General features: G+C 54.9%; 3 protein-coding genes across 6 annotated transcripts in view; 1 reads left to right on the top strand and 2 right to left on the bottom strand.

The window, feature by feature from the left end:
- The first annotated feature begins 6,341 nt into the window (after nt 1–6,341).
- On the top strand, nt 6,342–9,028 carry RAB17 (RAB17, member RAS oncogene family). Its single transcript, XM_066553744.1, has 5 exons — nt 6,342–6,486; nt 7,745–7,896; nt 8,150–8,275; nt 8,467–8,560; nt 8,916–9,028. Exons 1-5 carry the CDS (start codon nt 6,342–6,344, stop codon nt 9,026–9,028), a joined length of 630 nt encoding a protein of 209 aa, XP_066409841.1.
- Nucleotides 9,029–10,071: 1,043 nt separating this feature from the next.
- Nucleotides 10,072–11,513, bottom strand: PRLH (prolactin releasing hormone). Its single transcript, XM_066553682.1, has 3 exons — nt 11,453–11,513; nt 10,459–10,654; nt 10,072–10,229 (listed from the first exon to the last, which is right to left on the bottom strand). Exons 2-3 carry the CDS (start codon nt 10,583–10,585, stop codon nt 10,072–10,074), a joined length of 285 nt encoding a protein of 94 aa, XP_066409779.1. The 5' UTR covers nt 10,586–10,654; nt 11,453–11,513.
- Nucleotides 11,514–13,226: 1,713 nt separating this feature from the next.
- Nucleotides 13,227–18,249, bottom strand: part of MLPH (melanophilin) — a 28,059-nt gene continuing 23,036 nt past the window's right edge. For all 4 annotated transcript variants that reach the window (XM_066553447.1, XM_066553449.1, XM_066553448.1 and 1 more), the window contains 6 exons: nt 17,764–17,919; nt 17,561–17,656; nt 17,317–17,382; nt 17,113–17,170; nt 15,512–15,609; nt 13,227–15,213 (listed from right to left, as the gene is read on the bottom strand). In XM_066553447.1, the coding sequence (XP_066409544.1) occupies nt 15,187–15,213; nt 15,512–15,609; nt 17,113–17,170; nt 17,317–17,382; nt 17,561–17,656; nt 17,764–17,919 (501 nt within the window). In that variant the 3' untranslated portion in view covers nt 13,227–15,186. The remainder of the gene's footprint in view (nt 15,214–15,511; nt 15,610–17,112; nt 17,171–17,316; nt 17,383–17,560; nt 17,657–17,763; nt 17,920–18,249) is intronic.

Genomic DNA, 18,249 nt, shown 5'->3' with positions numbered 1-18,249 from the left:
CCCTTCACTGCACAAGCACAGTGAGGTGCATCCCCAGGTTTGTGCAGCATGCTCCAGGTGCTCCACCAATGCAGCCACAGTCTCCATTTGCAAACCACTCACCACTGAAGGGGTCTGATCCTCAGCACCCTGCATATTTTCCCTCACAAGAAGCAGGCAAGCAGACAGAGATACATTGGAAAAAAAAATTGGCTCCCTGGCACTGCAACAGTGCTTATCAGAGGTGTTCACATTCCAGCTATCTGGAGAACAAAGAGCAAGAGAAGCTTGGCTGTCCATCCACACTTCTGGCAGGAGACCTCGGTCCGTCTCTCATGGGCTGGTGTCTGTCTGTCTGTCTGTCCGTCCGGCCAGACATGAGGCTGGGCAGCAGCAGCAGCAGCATCCTCGCTGTCTCAAAAGGTAGAGGAGCTGTGCCCTCTAGTGGGGTCTGGCTCAGCAGAGGAGCCTTCCAGGGGAGGCTGTCCCAGCCCACACAAGGGACACACTCCCCTGGGCTCTGCAGGCCTCCGGGGCTTTTACACCAGCCAGGCCATGGCACTTTGCTTGGGCACCTCCTCCCCACCACCTTCTTTTGTAAAAGCCCTTCACAAAGGCCTCTGAGATGTGACACCTGCTCAGGCAGAGCAGGTATGAAAATAACAGAGCAGCACAAACTGGGAATGAAGCTTCTCTTAGCCCTGACAAAGCCATCCTTTCATAAGGCTTCAAAGCCTCCCGGCCTTTTTTTTTTTTTCCTACTAAACATTAGAAGCTGAGTTTAGGTGCATGATGCTAGCAGAGCCTGTAGGTCCAAACCAGTGGGTAAAATCATTGCTGTGGGCAAGGATTCCTGCTGCAGCAACCCCATCTCAAGGTATCCACACTCAGCCCTTCCAAAATCCTCCAACACCTTCCTAGCCCCTTGCTGTACCAGTGCAACTGTGCACAGGGTCACAGGGAACTGACTAATCCAAAGCCCTGGGAGGAAAAGAAAAAAAAAGGAAAAAAAGGCTTTAAGTCAGTTCCTTTGGGAAACAAGTTATAAGAAAGGAGTGGGAGCACATTAAACTGCTTTGGGAGCACATTAAACTGCTTCTAGACTGGAAAAACGACATATATTCATAGGAAATGTGTTGAAAGGATCCCCAAATCCAGCTCTAGCCTCTGCAGAGCTGATGGGAAGGACCTGGGAATGTAAACTGTCCATGGCTTTTCATGACTGAAATGGGAAGTAATTGAACTGCAGTGCTTAGGCCTTGGAAGTCACAAGACACCTTTTTAATTTCAAAACTAGGATGATACTGTTTTTAAGCTTTCTTGTAGGACTTCTGCTTTTCACCCTGTTCCTATAACCATTAGGACTAGATTTTGTTAAGCCTGTTTCACTTCCAGATCTCTTACTTGAAGGAAGGACACCGACTATGACAAGAGGAGTGACAGAAACACTGAATTATCATCAGCTGAAGCATTTTGCCAGACAAGTGTGTGCACATCTTTCTCCCACAAAACACATCCCCTTTGCAATCCCAAGCCTGGGATATCTGAGCCTGCCCCTGGCACGTGACCAAAGCCAGGTCTAATGTTCAGCAGCAGAAATTGCCATGTTATAAAAACCCAGAGAGGACAGATCCCGTGTGTGCCATGATTCCTGCCACACCCAGCCCTCCCTGATCCTCAAACCTTGGGGGGTTTTACCCCCATCTCCTTGCTAGCCGGGATGATCTTGTGTGGTGTTTGTGAGGTCCCCAGGACGAGGTGAGAGGTGAGAATCTGACTCCATGTTCTCAGAAGGCTGAGTTATTATTTGATTATATTATATTAAAGGATGCTATACTAAAACTATACTAAAGAAAGAGAAAGGATGCCGACAGAAGTCTTAATAAGAATGATGATAAAAACTCATCCCCAGGACAAGGTGAGAGATAAGAATCTGACTCCATGTTCTCAGAAGGCTGATTTATTATTATATTATATTATATTATATTATATTATATTATATTATATTATATTATGCTACACTAAAACTATACTAAAAAAAGAGAAAGGATACAGACAGAAGGCTTAACAAGAATGATGATAAAAATTCATCCCCAGGACGAGGTGAGAGATGAGAATCCGACTCCATGTTCTCAGAAGGCTGAGTTATTATTTGATTATATTATATTAAAGAATGCTATACTAAAACTATACTAAACTATAGAGAAAGAATACAGACGGAGGGCTAGAAAAGAATGAGGAATTGAGAATTTGACTCCATGTTCTCAGAAGACTGATTTATTATTTTATTATATTAAAGAATGCTATACTAAAACCATACTAAAGAAAGAGAAAGGATGCAGACAGAAGGCTTAACAAGAATGATGATAAAAACTGGTGACTGACTCCTCAGAGTCTGACACATATTGGTCATTAAGTAAAAACAATTCACATGTTTGGATAAACAATCTCCGGACCACATTCCAGAGCAGCAAAACACAGGAGAAGCTGAAGCTGCTCAGCTTCCCAGGAGAAAATCCTGGGCGAAGAGGATTTTCCAGAAAATATCACGGTGACACTCTTGGATCCCAAGACATGGGGAAAGCTCCACCCACCCATTCATCCGTCGGTCTGTCCATCCATCCGCCAAACCCCAGCGTGGGGAGGGGGGCTGGAAGGAGGGATGGAGGGGTGCGGGGGGATGGCCCCGGTGACAGCAGCCTGTCGCCGTCTTGCCTGGCTGCCAGACCTTAGCCCTGGTGTCGGGTCTAAGGTTCACTGCTCCGGGCTGCCTCTCTCACCTTTGGCACCGCTGCTTTCGCTTTTCGCCGCTCCCGGCACGGAGGGGCTGGAACACACGGATGTTTGTCACCCTGTCACCCCTGACACACGGACTGGGGACAGCGAGCCTTCGGGAAGGTAAAGGCATCCTCCAGCCGGGAATTCCCCTCCGGGCAGGGAATCCCTCGGCCCCAGCCGCCCTCTCCAAGGCGCCTTTCCCAGGCGGGCTCCGGAATCCTCCCATGCTCCCGGGGCAGCCCCGCATCCGAGGCACGCAGGGTGGCACGGTCCGCAGTGGCTCCTGCCCAGCAGGAGAGGTTTTAGGAAGCTCTCTGTCCTTCCCCCATCCTCCCAGGGCTCAGCAGAGCTCTGCGTCTCTGGGCAGTCCCGTTTATTGCAGCTTTACTTCCCTTCGTGGTTAATGATCCTCATTCCCTTCCCCTTCACCTTGAGGGGCGCTGCTTCTTCTGAGAGATCATCGCTGTGTAAATCTAATATTTACACATTGTGTCTTTGCAGTTGGGATTCCTGTATCCCCTGGTAGCCCTGGCTTAAGTGAACTTTCTGAGTGGCCACTCTCTTATTTAAGCCAGAGCTTAAGCAGGTGGGAAGAGGGTCCCAAAAGCAGAGGAGAGCTTTGAGCTGAATGCTAGAACTTAACTGGGGAGGTAGGTGCATAACAACTATCTTCTGTGTGTGGGGGGAGAAAAGTTAAGTATCTAAATCTGAAAGAACCTGAAATATTGTGTCCAAAACCTGCAGGGTTAAACACTGCAGACTTACACAGTTAACTGTTGAAGTCCTGTAATTTTTCTGAGGTGCTTAGTAATTTTGTTCTGGTTCACCCTTGCACCCCTTTGCAGAAACTCAGCAAATGGCTTTAATGGTATTAGGACCTAGATTACGTAGACCTCATTACTATTTGTAATGAGTTAGACATCATTACACATAAACAACACTAATTTCCCAGGAAGCTAAACAGGGTTTTAAATAAGACTTCTCAGCAACTCCATCCTCAAAGGCATGCCTGGCTTTTCTTTTATTACTGCTTTCCTTTGGAAATAAAAGGGCTTATCCCCTGACAATAAATACACTGGATCCCTCCAGCCCAGGTTAAAGATGCTGAACACAGTTTCCTGGGTGCAGCAATGTTTAATCCTCTGCTAGGAAGTGAGAAATGATTGGTGTTGTGGCTGTTTGGGAACTCACCTTCAGGATAAGTGTAGGATCCAACAATCCTGCCCCTAATATCTGTGCTAGACACAGCTGCCACAAAATATCAAGCTGTACCTGGAGACTAAATCCACCAGCAGGGTTTTACAGCTGATTGAAGAGAAATTGGTTTGTTTTCTCTGACTACACTGGATCTGAGCAGGCTGAGCTTTCCCTGCCCCTCAGTGTGGCCTCTTGGCACAAGGAGAGGACCTGCACCACCTCAGCTGCTGCTCCACAAATTGATGACTGTGGATATCTGGATGCTTTCCCCACAGTCCCTCATCCAGGAAGTGCAGGATTTACTCTGTACTTTCATTTTCCAACAAAAAAAAAGAGGACAAAGCCCCCACCATTTCCCCCTAAATCCTGCTTTCCATTGAATCAGAACAAAGCTGCTTGTTTTGCTTCCTTCAGGTGGGAAGAGAGCCTCACCCTCTGCCTCCTAACATGGGGAAAAAATTACTTCAAGTGAGCTTTGGCAAAACTCATTGCAGTAAATCCCTGGTGGGTTTTGTTCCAGCATCAACCCATCTTTCTGAGGTTGAAGAGAGAGCAGCAGAGGGAAATGATGAGAAACTGTGTTTAATACAGACAGCCTTGGGTAGTTTTCAAGCATCTTCCTGTTTCCTTAGAGAGTTTTATGGCTTACCACTGACAATAACTGCCCAGGATGGATGGCAGTCTTGTTTCCAGCCTACAGAGAGGCAAATGTATGTAATCAATACCCTAAAGAGCACAATCATGCTGTGCCACAGGGCTTATCTTCTTCCTGCTTGAAAAATAGGACTAACTAGCTGTTCTGCACAAACTAAAATCCTGCTCTTCATCACAGGGCTGCATGAGCTGGGGGAGATGATGTTACTTGTGTTTTTTAAGGGGATTAAAGCCTGTCTCACCCAGCAGAAAAACTGCTTGGATCCAAAGACACAGACCTGGGTTCAGCCAAGGAATGCTCTTAATGACAAGCCTTAATGAAGAATTAAAGGTCTGGAGCCTGCCAGATTGCACAGGGAGGACAGGCAAAATAAAGGAGCCACGTGGGATGAGCAGCTCACAGGAACAAGGGGCTTTTGTCAGGGGAGGCAACTGCAGGGAGCAGGGAGCTGCAGGGAGGGAACTGCAGGGAGGGAATTGCAGGGAGGGAATTGCAGGGAGCAGGGAGCTGCAGGGAGCTGCAGGGAGCTGCAGGGAGCTGCAGGGAGCAGGGAGCTGCAGGGAGGGAACTGCAGGGAGGGAATTGCAGGGAGCAGGGAGCTGCAGGGAGCTGCAGGGAGCAGGGATCTGCAGGAAGGGAACTGCAGGAGCTGCAGGGAGCTGTAGGGAGGGAACTGCAGGAGCTGCACTGCTGCTGCTGCTGTAGGTGTCTTTGTAAAGGTACTTCTTGCTTCCACAGCCAAATCTCTGAGGCTCAGGTAGAAATTGCACCAATTCTTCATCATAGATCTTGCAGATCCCTGCTGTCTGCCCCACCAGGGCTTTATTCCACGTGGAGGGAATGCCCCCACTCCAGCAGAGCTCAGCCTGGCATCCTGCTCAGCCCAGCACCCCGGGAACTTCCCTCTCTCCTTTATAAGTGTCCACATGAGCTGAGTGTTTCTGGAGGAGGAGCTCTGTGAGGAGGAACCAGGGCAAAGCAGGGCAAAGTGTGCTTCGCTGCCCTGCACTGGCACTTCCCACCCAGCAGTGGCACTTCCCTGGCCCAGGGCTGGGAGGAGGGGACACCCGTGTCACCCAGGAGGGCTCCCACCGACCAAGGCTCTGCAGCAGCTCTCCTCCACTCAGGTTTGAGGCAATCCCCCTTTCCTGCCATCCCTGGGCACTGCAGGGCGGCCTGTCACGCTCTGGGGTGACATGGGGGTGGCACTCCAGGGGTTTGGTTTGGCTGGGGGTCTTTAGCCGGGGTGCAGGGGCATTTGCAGCCTGCTTTGTGTGCAGGGCTGCTCGCTCCTGAGGCTCTCCTGATGTAACTCCTAAGCAGGATCATAAATGTGGGACATCAGCCTAAGCTCTTCAGCAGGACTCCGGGGAAGGAGGTGTCCTGGAGAGCAAGGCACAGCCAGAAGGGATTTCCCTCTGCCGGGAAATCCCTCCAGCTCCTCCCTGCTGGAGGAGATGCACCAATCTCCTTGCCTGCATCCGAGGAGGCTTCTGGCATCAGGTTTCTTCCCAAACATCTCCACCTTCTGGCCGTAGCTGACAGTGGCAGATGCTTTGATGCATTAAATGTGCAGTTTATTATATTAATGGCTTTGATTTTATTCCAGCGTATTTCGGAGTTAATCCCACCTGCCCAGCTGCCAGCCAGGAGCTGCTGCAGGAGGCTCAGCCGATCCTGGGATCACTCACTGGCAGGTGACCCTCGAGCAGAGCTGGTTTCCTTGCAGGACATGGCACAGGCAGCGACACCAGAGGGGCCCCGTCCCTCCCACATGTACAAGGTGGTGCTGCTGGGCAGCATGTCCGTGGGCAAGTCCAGCCTGGCCTACAGATACGTGAAGAACGACTTCAGGGAGCTGCTGCCCACCGTGGGATGTGAGTGAGTGGCTCCATGGCTCTGGACAAGAGACCAGGCCTGGTGCACTTCCCTGCAGAGGAGTGGGATGCAGGAGAGCTGCTTGCTCCATCTTGCAGTAGCACAGACCCACTTTGGTGCAGATTTGCCCCAAAGCCAGATCCTCCCCTCTGGTGGTGTTCACAGGGGTCCCAGGACAAGGGGGGGAGATGAGAATCTTGACTCCATGTTTCAGAGGGCTGATTTATTATTTTATGATATATATTATATTAAAAGAAAATGATATACTAAAACTATACTGAAAGAATAGAAGAAAGGATTTCATCAGAAGGCTAGCAAGGAATGAAGTGGAATGATAACAAAAGCTCATGACTCTCAGACAGTCCAACCCAGCTCACTGTGATTGGCCACTAATTAGAAACAACCACATGAGACCAATCCCAGATCCACCTGTTGCATTCCACAGCAGCAGACAATCACTGTGTACATTTTGTTCCTGAGGCCTCTCAGCTTCTCAGGAGAAAAAATCCTGGCAAAGGGATTTTTCAGAAAATATCATGGCTACCTACACTCCCCCTTCACATCTCTGCATTTCCAGGCCACACAAGCAAAGCCACATCCACATCACACAGGTCTGGCTTTGTGCTGCTGTTTAGAGGCAGGTGAGCAGCAGGATGATGAGTAAACTGTGCAGCCCATGTGCTCTTTGCATGCTGTGCTGCCTTCCCAGCTATTCAGGCACCCCAGGAGGGTCTCTTAGAAAGGTTTGCATTGAAGATCACCTGGTTTCAATTCCTACAGCACCTAGACATTATATATATTCATTTTACCAGCTGCACCTGGGTTTTGCCTTCAGCAGGCACAGCAGGTACAGAGGCTGTGATCCCACCTGCAGCTGGTGGAGCAGAGCAAAGTGGAGCTTCTCCTCTTGTCCCTCTGCTCATAGACCAGCCATCTACTCCCTGAGGGAAAGGATGGAAGCTCTCCTCCAGTGGGAGCCCTTTCCATGGATATTCCCATTCACAGCTCTGACCCACCAGCAAGGTGGAGCTGTCTCTATCTGGGGGCATTCTGCAAAGCTCAGAATTACCCAACATCAAACCTGGGTCATCCACCCAAATCTGCTGCCAGGAAGGGCCACCTCAGCCCAGTGCCAGTGGTCACAAGGAGTCCCCCCTGGATTCTGTGCATTAGAACACCATTAACACCCTCAGGGCAGGGGATCTGAGCTCCCTGCTCCTGCTCCAAGTGGACACACCCCTTGGATCTTGCCTGCAGGCTCCTTCTTCACACAGATCCTGGAGCTGGACGAGGCCACTGTCAAGTTTGAGATCTGGGACACGGCGGGGCAGGAGAAGTACCAGAGTGTCTGTCACCTCTACTACAGGGATGCCCACGCTGCCCTCCTCGTTTATGACATTGCCAACAAGGTAAGGCCCCTGGCAGGACCCTGCCACCACCCAGGGGTGGTTCCTGCTGCCATGAATCCCATCCAAGGGTGATTTATCCCTCAAGGGTGATTTATGCCTCAATGTGTTTGAGGGCTGGTGACCTGTTTCCCTGAGAGGGGCAGTCAGAACCTCCCCACCCTCACTGGTTTGGTGCCACTCAGCTGGCTTGGCGTGAGACAAAGGGATTAAATCAAAACCTGATCACTGGGTGGTTCTGTCTCCATCTCTCCAGCAAACATTCAGCAGAGCAAAGCTGTGGCTGGAGGAGCTGGAGAAGAAATTCCTGCCTGATGAAATCGTGATTGCTCTGGTGGGGAACAAGACAGACCTTGCTGCTGAGAGAGAGGTCACCACTGAGGTGAGTGCCTGGGCTTCCCTCACCACCCCTCACAGAAAGCACTGGGATACATCCAGGGAAAATTTCCAAGGAAGTCCAAGCATTTAAGAGGTTTTCAGACACCTCTGAAGTGCCTGTACATGAAATCCACCATAAAACTGAACAAGCAGCCCCAGAGGGGGCAGGGGAATAACTCTGCTCATTTCTCTCAGGAGGGGGAAGAATTTGCACAAACAAAAGGCCTCCTGTTCATGGAGACATCTGCAAAATCCAACCACCAGGTGAATGATGTCTTCATGGCTGTAGGTGAGTTATGGGATGGCTCTAGGTGAGAGCAGAGGCAGGTGAACCATGAAAGACTCAGCCCCTTCATTGCTCCTACTTGTCACTGAGATGTTCCTCCCAGCCAGTCAGCCCTTAAGGCAGAAGGATGGACAGATCCATCCAGAGATATCCCAGTGTCAGGGAGGGTTTTCAGGCTTTCTCCCAGAGCCACAATTTTATTTTGCATTGGTATCCCATCTGTGAGTGCGATGCTGTCCCCAGCTCAGCTGTTCAGGAACTGCAGGATGGTGCCCCGGGGTGGGACACGGGGTGGCCATGGCACCCCAGCCTCTGGCAGGAGAAAAGAGCCCCCTTTTTGCCTTGTGTTTCCTCCTAGTCCAAGAGCTCCTGAGGAGGGAGAAAGAGAAGGCACCCAGGCCATCCCCACATGGGAGCTCCACCGTGGACCTGAGGGCGAGTGGGACAAGGACAAGGTGCTGCAGGAGCTGAGGATGTGACACTGTGCACCCAGCAGGGCTGGAGCCCACCTCCATAGGGGCAGTGACAGAGCTCAGAGCTCTGGGACAGCTCAGAGGAGGGCTCAGAGCTGCAGGGACAGCTCAGCCTGACCACCCTCCCTCTGAAATCCCACCCAGAGCCCATCCTGGCCTGGTACAAGGGGCCTCTTCAACCCCTTGGCTCCATCCTTATCCGGGAGATAAAGCACAGGGGTTTCCTCCACCCATCTCCCATTTCCGGATCAAAGCACAACCTGCCAGGAACACTGCCACCAAGCCTGACTGGTGACATCCCCCCACCCCCAGCTGTCACCTCCTCCATCTCCCTTTCCCTCTGAGAAGGGAGGGTTTAATTTCCCAAAGCAAAGATCCCGGTGGTTGTACACCCAGGCTGCAAGTAAAGAGAATATTGCCCTAAAGGTGTGTATTTCCCCCCCCCTGCCCTGCATGTCAGCCTGTGGGGAACCACAGGAAGCCTGGGGGTGGCAGGGACCAGAGCCAGTGCTCTCCTCACCCCACCCACCCCATTACAGGGGTCACAGCCCATCCTTGGGGGCACTGAGCCACAATGGGGCCAAAGTCACTGTGTGGTGTCACAGTGCCCTGTGCCTTGCTGGGCCTCCCCTTTACACTGTGGGAGCTGCCCTTGGCTGGAAGAGGAGAAAAAGCCACCTGTGCTCTCTCCAGAGGCAGCAGCACTCACCCTGCCTGCAGGGCAGAGGGGTGGACACAGCATCACATCCTCCCCAGGCGTTTCTGGGGGGCTGTTTCTGTCCCCAGCTCATGGAAATGAGGGTGTCAGGGGCACCCCTGGGAGCTGGCATGCCCAGGGGATACCCCTGGGAAAGGGGAGCCTCTGTGATTATTTTTGGGGTGTTTCTTGCGGTGTGAGGGGATAAACACGAGAGGGAAAGGCTGTCACACCAGCAGGGCAGGCAGCAACCCACGGTGACCACCAGATTCGGGGGGGGGGGTTTGGAACAGAGAGGCTGGCACGCAGGGCTGAGAGAGAAGGGATTTTATTGCCAGCCCGGTTCAGGGGCTCAGCTCCAGCCGGGGCGGGCGGGGAGCGGCGCAGCCCCGCTGAACGGCCCCGCCGGAGCGGCCACCCCCGCCCAGCGCCCGCCGCCGCCCGAAGCGCCCCACGGGCCGGATCCCGCGGCCCGTGTACCACGAGGGGTCGATGTCCGGGTCTGCGGGAAAAGCCGAGAGCCCGTCAGGGGGCTGGATGGAGGGGAAGGGGCATCGCGCCCACCGGTGAGGGGATGGGAGCACCAGGGGAGCAGGGAAGGGGGATGAGGAGCATAAAAGCTGTTGCAATTCTCTCTCAAAGCAGCTCCTGCACAGTGGCAGCAGCTCCTCAGCCCCCAAATGGAGCTGAGCCGGGGGATGCAGAGGAGGGTGGCGGGATGAGTCCCTTACTCGTGTTCTCCTTACTCCTGATTTCCATGGAGCGCTCCAGGACGCGGCCGTGCGTGGCGGGCAGGCTCAGGCAGACCAGCAGCAGCCACAGGAGGCAGGCGACCCCCAGCTTCATGCCCAGCTTCATCCCCAGCACTTTGGGCCGCTGTGACCGGACTGTGAAGTCTCCTGAGCCCTGCTGAAGGCTCCGATGTCACTGCAGGAGAGAAGGGATTGGCTGTGGATCTGTGTCCCCAGGCCAGCAGCAAAGGGCTTGGGGACAGCATCGGAACAAACCCAGGGGTTTGCTGGGGCTGACACCTCTGGGGAAAATACCACCTCCAAACATGAGCTGCACAAACCTCATGGTCATTGAAATAGGTTTTGATCCTAGCCTAGTGCCTTAAGTCAGGCCTGATCTTCTCAGGGACCCCCAATAAACCCAGAGCCCAAGGGATGGGGACCACCACCAAAATATAGGGCTGGCTGCAGAGCCTTGGATGGACGGATGGACGGATGGATGGATGGATGGATGGATGGATGGATGGATGGATGGATGGATGGATGGATGGATGGATGGATGGATGGATGGTGACCACCTCTGCCCCCTTGGCACCCACCCCTGCCCGCGGCTGCTGAAGTGACAGCCTGGGGACACCCTGTGCCACACTTGGGGGCTCTGAGGCGCTGAGCAGGGCGGGCTGGGTGAGGGGCTGGGTCTCTGCAGCTGCCCAAACCAGGGAGCAGGGCAGGGGAGCCGGGCGAGGCAGGACACGGCGGGGCCGCTCCATTTCCAGCCACTTTTGCAAGGAAAAGTTCTCAGCGCGCTGAGCAGGACGCACCCCGCGCTCCCGGCAGCTCAGGTGTGCTGCGACCACCAAGTTTTGGACCTCCCCATCCCCACCAGCCGGCTGGACAGACGCGAGGACAGACACACGGGGAGGCAAAGCAGGCTCGGGCGATACGGAGAGCATCACGGCAGGCAGAGGAAAGCGTCGCTGCCGCTCGCACTTACCGGGCGGGGCGAGCAGGGGCGTCCGCTCCGTCCCGCTGAGCCTGGGCCGGCGCTGTGAGCCGGGGTCCCCCCGCTCGCTGCTTTTATGGCCGGGCTCCTGCTGATGTCAGAGGCGAGCCCCGAGCCGGGGCATCTCCCCTCCCTCCCTCCCCGCTGTCCCCTCTCATCGAATCAGCACCGGGATGCGGGTGAGTCAGAAGGGAGCAGCGTTTTATCCGGCTGAGGGAGGTGGTTTGGGGATATGTTAATGCCCGTCCTCCACGCGGGGTTATTTGGGACGAGGGGAAGTTTTCTCCTGCCGAGGTCGGTGTGTGCTGCTGCCCTGAACCCTGTGACTCCACCGCAGGATTCGCACCGGTACCACAACCCTCCACCCCCCCAAAAACCCTGCTTTAGGGAGAGCAGAACACTCGGTACAGAGCTCAGGGGAAGGCGATGTGCTGGGGCACACGGGCTGGCAGGAACGGGCTTGTTCCCCAAATCCCCACCTTCCCTGCCCCCCACTCCCATTTCAAATGGATTTTAAAGATTCCTGGTGTTTATTCTGCTGGATGTGACACTGGAGGAGCCAGCGTGAGGGTGTGTCCAAGCAGACAGAATGGGATATCCCAAAACAGGGACATCTCTGCGCTGGCAGGACTGTGCAGACACTGTCACCAGCAGGGTGTGGGCAGGGGGAGGGCTCTGTCATCTCACCCATGTGGGACAGAGCTCCAAATCAGGCACTGCCAGCTCCCCTGCCTGAGCACAGCCCCTGCTGGGGACAGCTGGGACACAGGGCACCGCCACAGATGTGCAGCAAAGCAGGGAAAAGGCTGGAGAGAGGAGAACCTGCCCCAGCCTGGGCTCCAGCCAGGACAATCCCCACCCCGGGCTCAGCAGGCCTCTCCACCCCAGGGCTGCTGCTGATATTCAGTACAGGTTTAAAGCTTTAATACAGGTTTTAAAGCAATCCCTTGATGCCGTGGGCTTGTGTTTCTTGTGGCTTCAGCTGCCAGGCTGGGCTCAGGGTTTCCATGCAAGTTGGAGCAGTGCCTTTATTTCAGGCTCAGCCTCTCCTCAGCACCAGCCTGGGCATCCCCTTTACCCACCCAGTGGCTCCATCACTGGGCACCACTGACCCCCGTCATCACACCTGTGGCCCTGTGGCAGTGTCTGGCCACTCATGTGGCCATCCTGATGTGCACCATCTGCCCCACTTGGCTTCAGTGCTGCTGGTCCAGCTCCTGCCTGCTCCACCTGGCCAGCTTTGAAGCAAGGAGTGCACAGGATGGGTAAAGAAAGGGATGGAGCTGCTGGAGCAGCTCCAGAAGAGGCCATGGAGATGCTCTGAGGGCTGGAGCGGGGCTGGGAGAGCTGGGAGTGCTCACCTGGAGCAGAGAAAGCTCTGGGGAGACCTTAGAGCCCTTCCAGTGCCTACAGGGGCTCCAGGAGAGCTGGAGAGGGACTTGGGACAAGGAATGGAGGGATAGGACACAGAGAATGGCTTCCCACTGCCAGAGGGCAGGGATAGATGGGATATCGGGAAGGAATTCTTCCCTGTGAGGGTGGAGAGGCCCTCAGAAAATTGTGACTGCCCCTGGATCTCTGGAAGTGTTCAAGGCCAGGCTGGACAGAGCTTGGAACAACCTGGAAGGCATCCCTGGCTTTGGCAGGGGGTGTGAGGAGATGGATTTTGAGGTCCCTTCCAAGCCCACCCATTCTGGGATTCCATGGGAAGGGAAAGGAGCCTTTGCTGGACTGCGCTGAAAAAAGAGACACTGGGAGATGGGTGGGTGGTTCTGGACACAGAATTGGCTTTATTGCATGATTTAGTGAACATTTATCATCATCTCTACACAGGCAAACAGGTCAGGAAACCAGCAAAGAACAAGGTGGGTGGCTGCTGAACGATGCCTTGGTGGGCTCTGCTGAGGTTCCCTGTTGGGGATTCCTGCACAGGGTCAGGTGTGGAAGGACTGGAGCCATGGCTGGAACCAGACAAGCAGGAGATGGGCTGGGGTGAAGGCCGAGCCCTGATGCCACAAGGGTGGGTGCAAACCCTTTGGATGGTCTTGGTGGAGCTCCCTTTTTCCAGCCCAGGAGCTGCCATCCCTGCACAGCACAGGCTGGATCCAGTGAAGCTGCAGTGCCCGGGAGGTTCTGCCACAGCAGAGGTTTGCACTTACCCTGTTGAGCTTCAGGCCACAAGGATTTAATTTGAAATTAAGAAACTGGATTTGTTTCCAGCTGGGAAGCCCAGACTATGGACTTGGAATACTCTCTGGGGTGACCACAGGAGCAATTCCCAGGCAGTTAGCAGCCTCTACTGTTAGCAAAGCCAAACAAATGTGTTACTTGCATGAGAACTCACCCTACTGCTCCTAATTGAAGTGGTTTTAGCTCAGATGCTCAGGAATTGCCTAAAATGATCCAGCCTGGGTGGCCATGGAGGGGAAACTCAGCATTGGTCTGATGTCCCTGCTCCAGCTGTGAGTGATCCTCCCCACTTTGCCCACTGGGGAGGGAGGGAAGGAGGGAGGGAGGAGAGTGGGGGCTGTACAGGACAGGGACAGAACAAAAAATCCTCTTCCAAAGTGACCTGCAAGAGAAAGGAAGCCTCTGCTCATCCTGCTGCTCTGCTCATGGGAATGGGGCTGGTACTGATCCACTGGGATCAGCGCAGAGTTGAATACTGGAGGAAAACAAACATCCTGGGCGAGCTGGGGGAGGCTGACACCAGGGGCTGCTGCAGCCCCCAAAGGGCATCACAGCCCTGCCAAAGGATGGGGTGGCCCTAAGAGGCTCCACAATGCCATCACCAGGGACAGGGGACATGCTCATCCACCCAAGTGCACCTTGGCAGGGGCTGATCCCTCTGTGGAGCAGAGGAGCACCTACATTCTGCATGCTGGGGCTCTGTATCTTGCTGATACCTGGAGCAGAGACGTCTTCAAGAGCTGGAAAAACAAACCAATATCCTCCAACAAACCCTCCAGCCTTTCCTCCCACTTTTCTTGCCACTGCTTCCCTCAGCCTCACCTCACTCCCATCCTCTGATGGCCACAGCTGCTCAGGCATGGTGGCAGAAGCCTCAGTGGGTGTTTGCATGGCTTGGGGCAAAGAGCAAGTGCTCACTGGGAGGGGACCAGCACTGCTCTCATCCCGCTTTGCTGCTCAGGGCAGGGAAACAAAGCTCCACAGGACATGGCAGGGAATGGGACCAGCATCAGGATGTGAATCCCAGCACTGGGATGCCTGGATCCCTCTGCTACCTGGGGTACCCCAAGGGCATTCCACACTCACTGTCAGCTCCTGTCCCTGCTCACAGCAGCCTGGAGAGAGCAGGGACAGGCACTGACAGCTTCTGCCAAGGGAGGGCTGTGTCCCTGCCCTGTCCCTGTGCTGGATGTCCCTGCCCTGTCCCCGTGCTGGATGTCACACTGACACCCAGCTGCCCCCGAGGAGGTCACTCCTGCTCTGTCCCTCTTTGGTGCCCTTGGCTGGCCCAGTACCAAAGAGCTGCCCCAACCCAAGGTCCCATTCCAGCATCCTCCCATGAGAACCCCTGGCCACGTGTCTGCAGCCCAGCGCTTTGCTCCTCCTCCCATGGCCTCTGGCTTCCTTTCTGTCCAGGGTTTCAGGGAGAGAGGGGCTCAGAAGAAGGAAGAGTTGCAGGGAAGGCTGTGAGAGGCTTGGCTTTGCTGAGGTCTCGTATCCTCACTGGAATGCGGCAGCAGGGAGGTCCCCTCTCCTCAGGACAGGTGGGTCATCACAGGCTTCTGCAGGGCACAAGAAGGAGAAACCTCAGTGTCCACACCACCCTGAGCCAAGCCAGCATCCCCTTGTCCCTTTCTAGGAGTGAGTCCCTGTCCCACCCCACAGACCACACGGGAATTCAGAGATGTTCATCCTCTCTGGGGCTGTGACATCGCCGACCTCAGGGGGGGTGCCCAGGCGTTCCTGCCCTCACCAGGCAGCAAGGAGGGAGCTGAGGGCTCCATCAGCTCCAGGAGAACCTGGGAGAGGACAGTCCCAGGGGAGGCCAGGCCAGCAGCCCTGCCCTGGGCTGGTCCATACCGCGAAGAGCCGCTCCACCCTCCTGTTCTTGCCGTTGGGGTTCCTCTGCGTCAGCGAGCCGCGGTACGCGGAATTGCGGTCAAAGGAGTCGTCAAAACCTGCAGGGAGGCAGGAGAGGTGGCCAGCAGCTCCTCACCCTCCTCACCAGAGCTTTCAGCCACCACCAAGTCACTTGGGATGGACTGATGCCCCTCTGGCTGCGGGTTTGGATGTAGCCTGGCGCTCCCCTCTCTGGGATGGGAGCGCTTTGGTAAGGAGGAGACAGAGCTGCTGCTGCTGCTCAGCTCTGCAGAGCTCTGTGTGAGCTGGGCCAGCCTGGGTCAGCCCTTCCACACTCTGCTCTGGTGCTGCAACAAAAAGCCAGCCTGGGAGAAGCTCTCAGCTCTCCCTGCCCCAGCCTTGAGGTTCTCTTGGCCCGTTAATTCATCTCCTCTCCTCTTCATCTCTTGAGAATCTCTTGGCCCGTTAATTCATCTCCTCTTCCCTGCCACCAGCTGCACCTTTTCAGGCCCAGCTTTGCAAGTTCCTGCCCTGCCAGGCAGGCAGTCAGGAGAACAAATCCCCCCCTGGCCCAGCCCAGGCACAGGATTAGGCTTGCCTGGTGACATCTGTGCCCATTGCACATCCCTCTATCTCCTGGCAGGGCTGCCTTTATCTGCCTGCCCTTTGCAGGAAGGAGAGCAGATGACTCCTGAGGAGGATGAGGACAAGGGACCTTTCCACATACCAGCACTGGGAACAGCACTGTTGTCTGTGTGAATGGGGGAAATGCTGCTCCACCTCTGCAATAAATGATCCTTCCCCCCTTCCCTCCCTTCATCTTCCATTATCTGGAAGGAGAGCCACTCTTTTCTGCCTTTAAGCTTGTGAGGAGAGATAAGAGAGATATAGAAAAGTCATTTCCTAATGGATCTTGCTGATGTTGGTCAGAATGAAGCATTTCCAGTGACTGTCCCTCCACCACACCAGCTTCTGGGCCAAGTTTCAGGTCACCATCTACTCTGAAGCTCTCCCAAGCTGCTCTTTGTCCAGAGCTGGCCCCTGGAGGGCTTTTTCCCCCAGCAGTGGCTGAGCCAGGTGGGCAGCAGGGCCAAGATTCACGGAGTCATGGAATGGTTTGGGTTGAAAGGAACTGAAATCCACTCTTGTTCCACCCCCTGCCATGGGCAGGGACACCTTCCACTGTCCCAGGTTGCTCCAAGCCCCATCCAGCCTGGCCTGGAGCACTTCCAGGGGTGGGCCATGCCATCCAGGGAAGGATACCTTCCCCAAGGTGGCCAAGCAAGGGAGAAATTGCTGTCAGAAGAGAGGCTGGGCTGAGGTGAGGCTTTGAGACCTAACAGCCCAGGGGATGAAGGCACACAGGGGTGTCCCTGGACCGTGGGGTGGCTGCAGACAATTCCTGGTTCTTGGAGGACTCAGCCATCTCAGCCTGACCTCTGCTCTGCCATCACTGCCCATGAGCACAGGGAAGGGGACTCCACTGCAGACACACAGCAGAGGGAAGATGCAGAGGGGGAGAGAGAGGGGAGCAGCATCCCCAAAGCCCAGCCCAGCTCCCCACAGTGCCCATCTCCCAGGGGCAGGGCCCTGCTCCTTACTGGTGATTTCCAGGGGGCTGTTGAACTTCCTCCTGAACCTCTGCAGCCCGGGCATTGCCTGCAAGAGAAGGGCAGCAGCCTGCTGTGGGGAAGGGAGGGGAGGGCAGAGGTCTCCAATGAGGCCACTGCTCTCTCTGATGGCAGCCCCCTGGTTGTGCCCAGGCTTAACGTTGTGCCACAGCCTGTGATTAGACACACACTCACTTTAATGTCAACCAGAGACTCCCCAGGGCTGCTGCTGGCAGGAGCAGGAGAATGGAGACAGGCAGCCTGTGGACAGAGGAAGGCAGAGGTGTCTCTGGGGGTGCTGGAGGACCCTCAGAGCACCAGGCAGCACAGGGAGAGCTGGGAATGGCTCAGTGAGCCAGGCAGCCCTTCCCAGCACCCAGGGGCAGCAGCTACAGCTCAGGGGAGCAGGTACATCACAGCCACCAGCCTCCATGCTCACCTGCACACTCGACTTTGCCTTCTTTGCCTTTTCCACAGACTTCACGGTCAGCCCTGCAGCAGACAGGGCCGCAATTCGGGATTCGATATCCGATATCTTTAGGAGGCGGAGAAAAGGCACACAGATGGTGGTTGGAGGAGCCATCAGTGGCTTTGTTTGCCACCACTGGCTGGGCAAAGCATCTGCCAGGGTCAGGCCCTCACCTCACTCTCTGCCTGCTGCACCCGGGCAGCTGCTGAGGCCACTTTGTCCTCCAGCTCCGACAGCTCTGAGTCAGTGGTGCCGCTGTGCTGAGCCCCTTCCTCCAGCTCCTTCAGGGTCTTCTCAAGCTGGTAGGTCTTTCCAGCAGCCAGGTACACCTGGAATACAGCAAAAGGAAAAAATGCATTGAAGAATTAACCTTCTTGGAGTTCTCCTCTCCTGCTGTGGCTGCAGCCCCAGATGCAGCAGCTCCTGCCGTTCTTTTTTGAGTGCCTTCTTGCCTTGCAGCACAGACAGTGCCAGTCAGCTCTGACACGGCTTTTCTTCTCATTTTCTCCCTTCCCTGGGCTTTTGGAGAGCAATTACCAACAGTGTGAAGTGGTGAGAGGCTCAGTGGGAACACAGGAGGGACCAAAACTCAGTGACCTGCTGGAGAAGCAGCAGCCAGCACTTTGTGCTGTGTGCTCAGACGGAGAGCAGGTACCAGC

The sequence above is a fragment of the Molothrus aeneus genome, chromosome 7 (assembly GCF_037042795.1).
Source record: "Molothrus aeneus isolate 106 chromosome 7, BPBGC_Maene_1.0, whole genome shotgun sequence".
Classification (NCBI taxonomy): domain Eukaryota; kingdom Metazoa; phylum Chordata; class Aves; order Passeriformes; family Icteridae; genus Molothrus; species Molothrus aeneus.
This window is presented reverse-complemented; position numbering and strand designations above follow the sequence as displayed.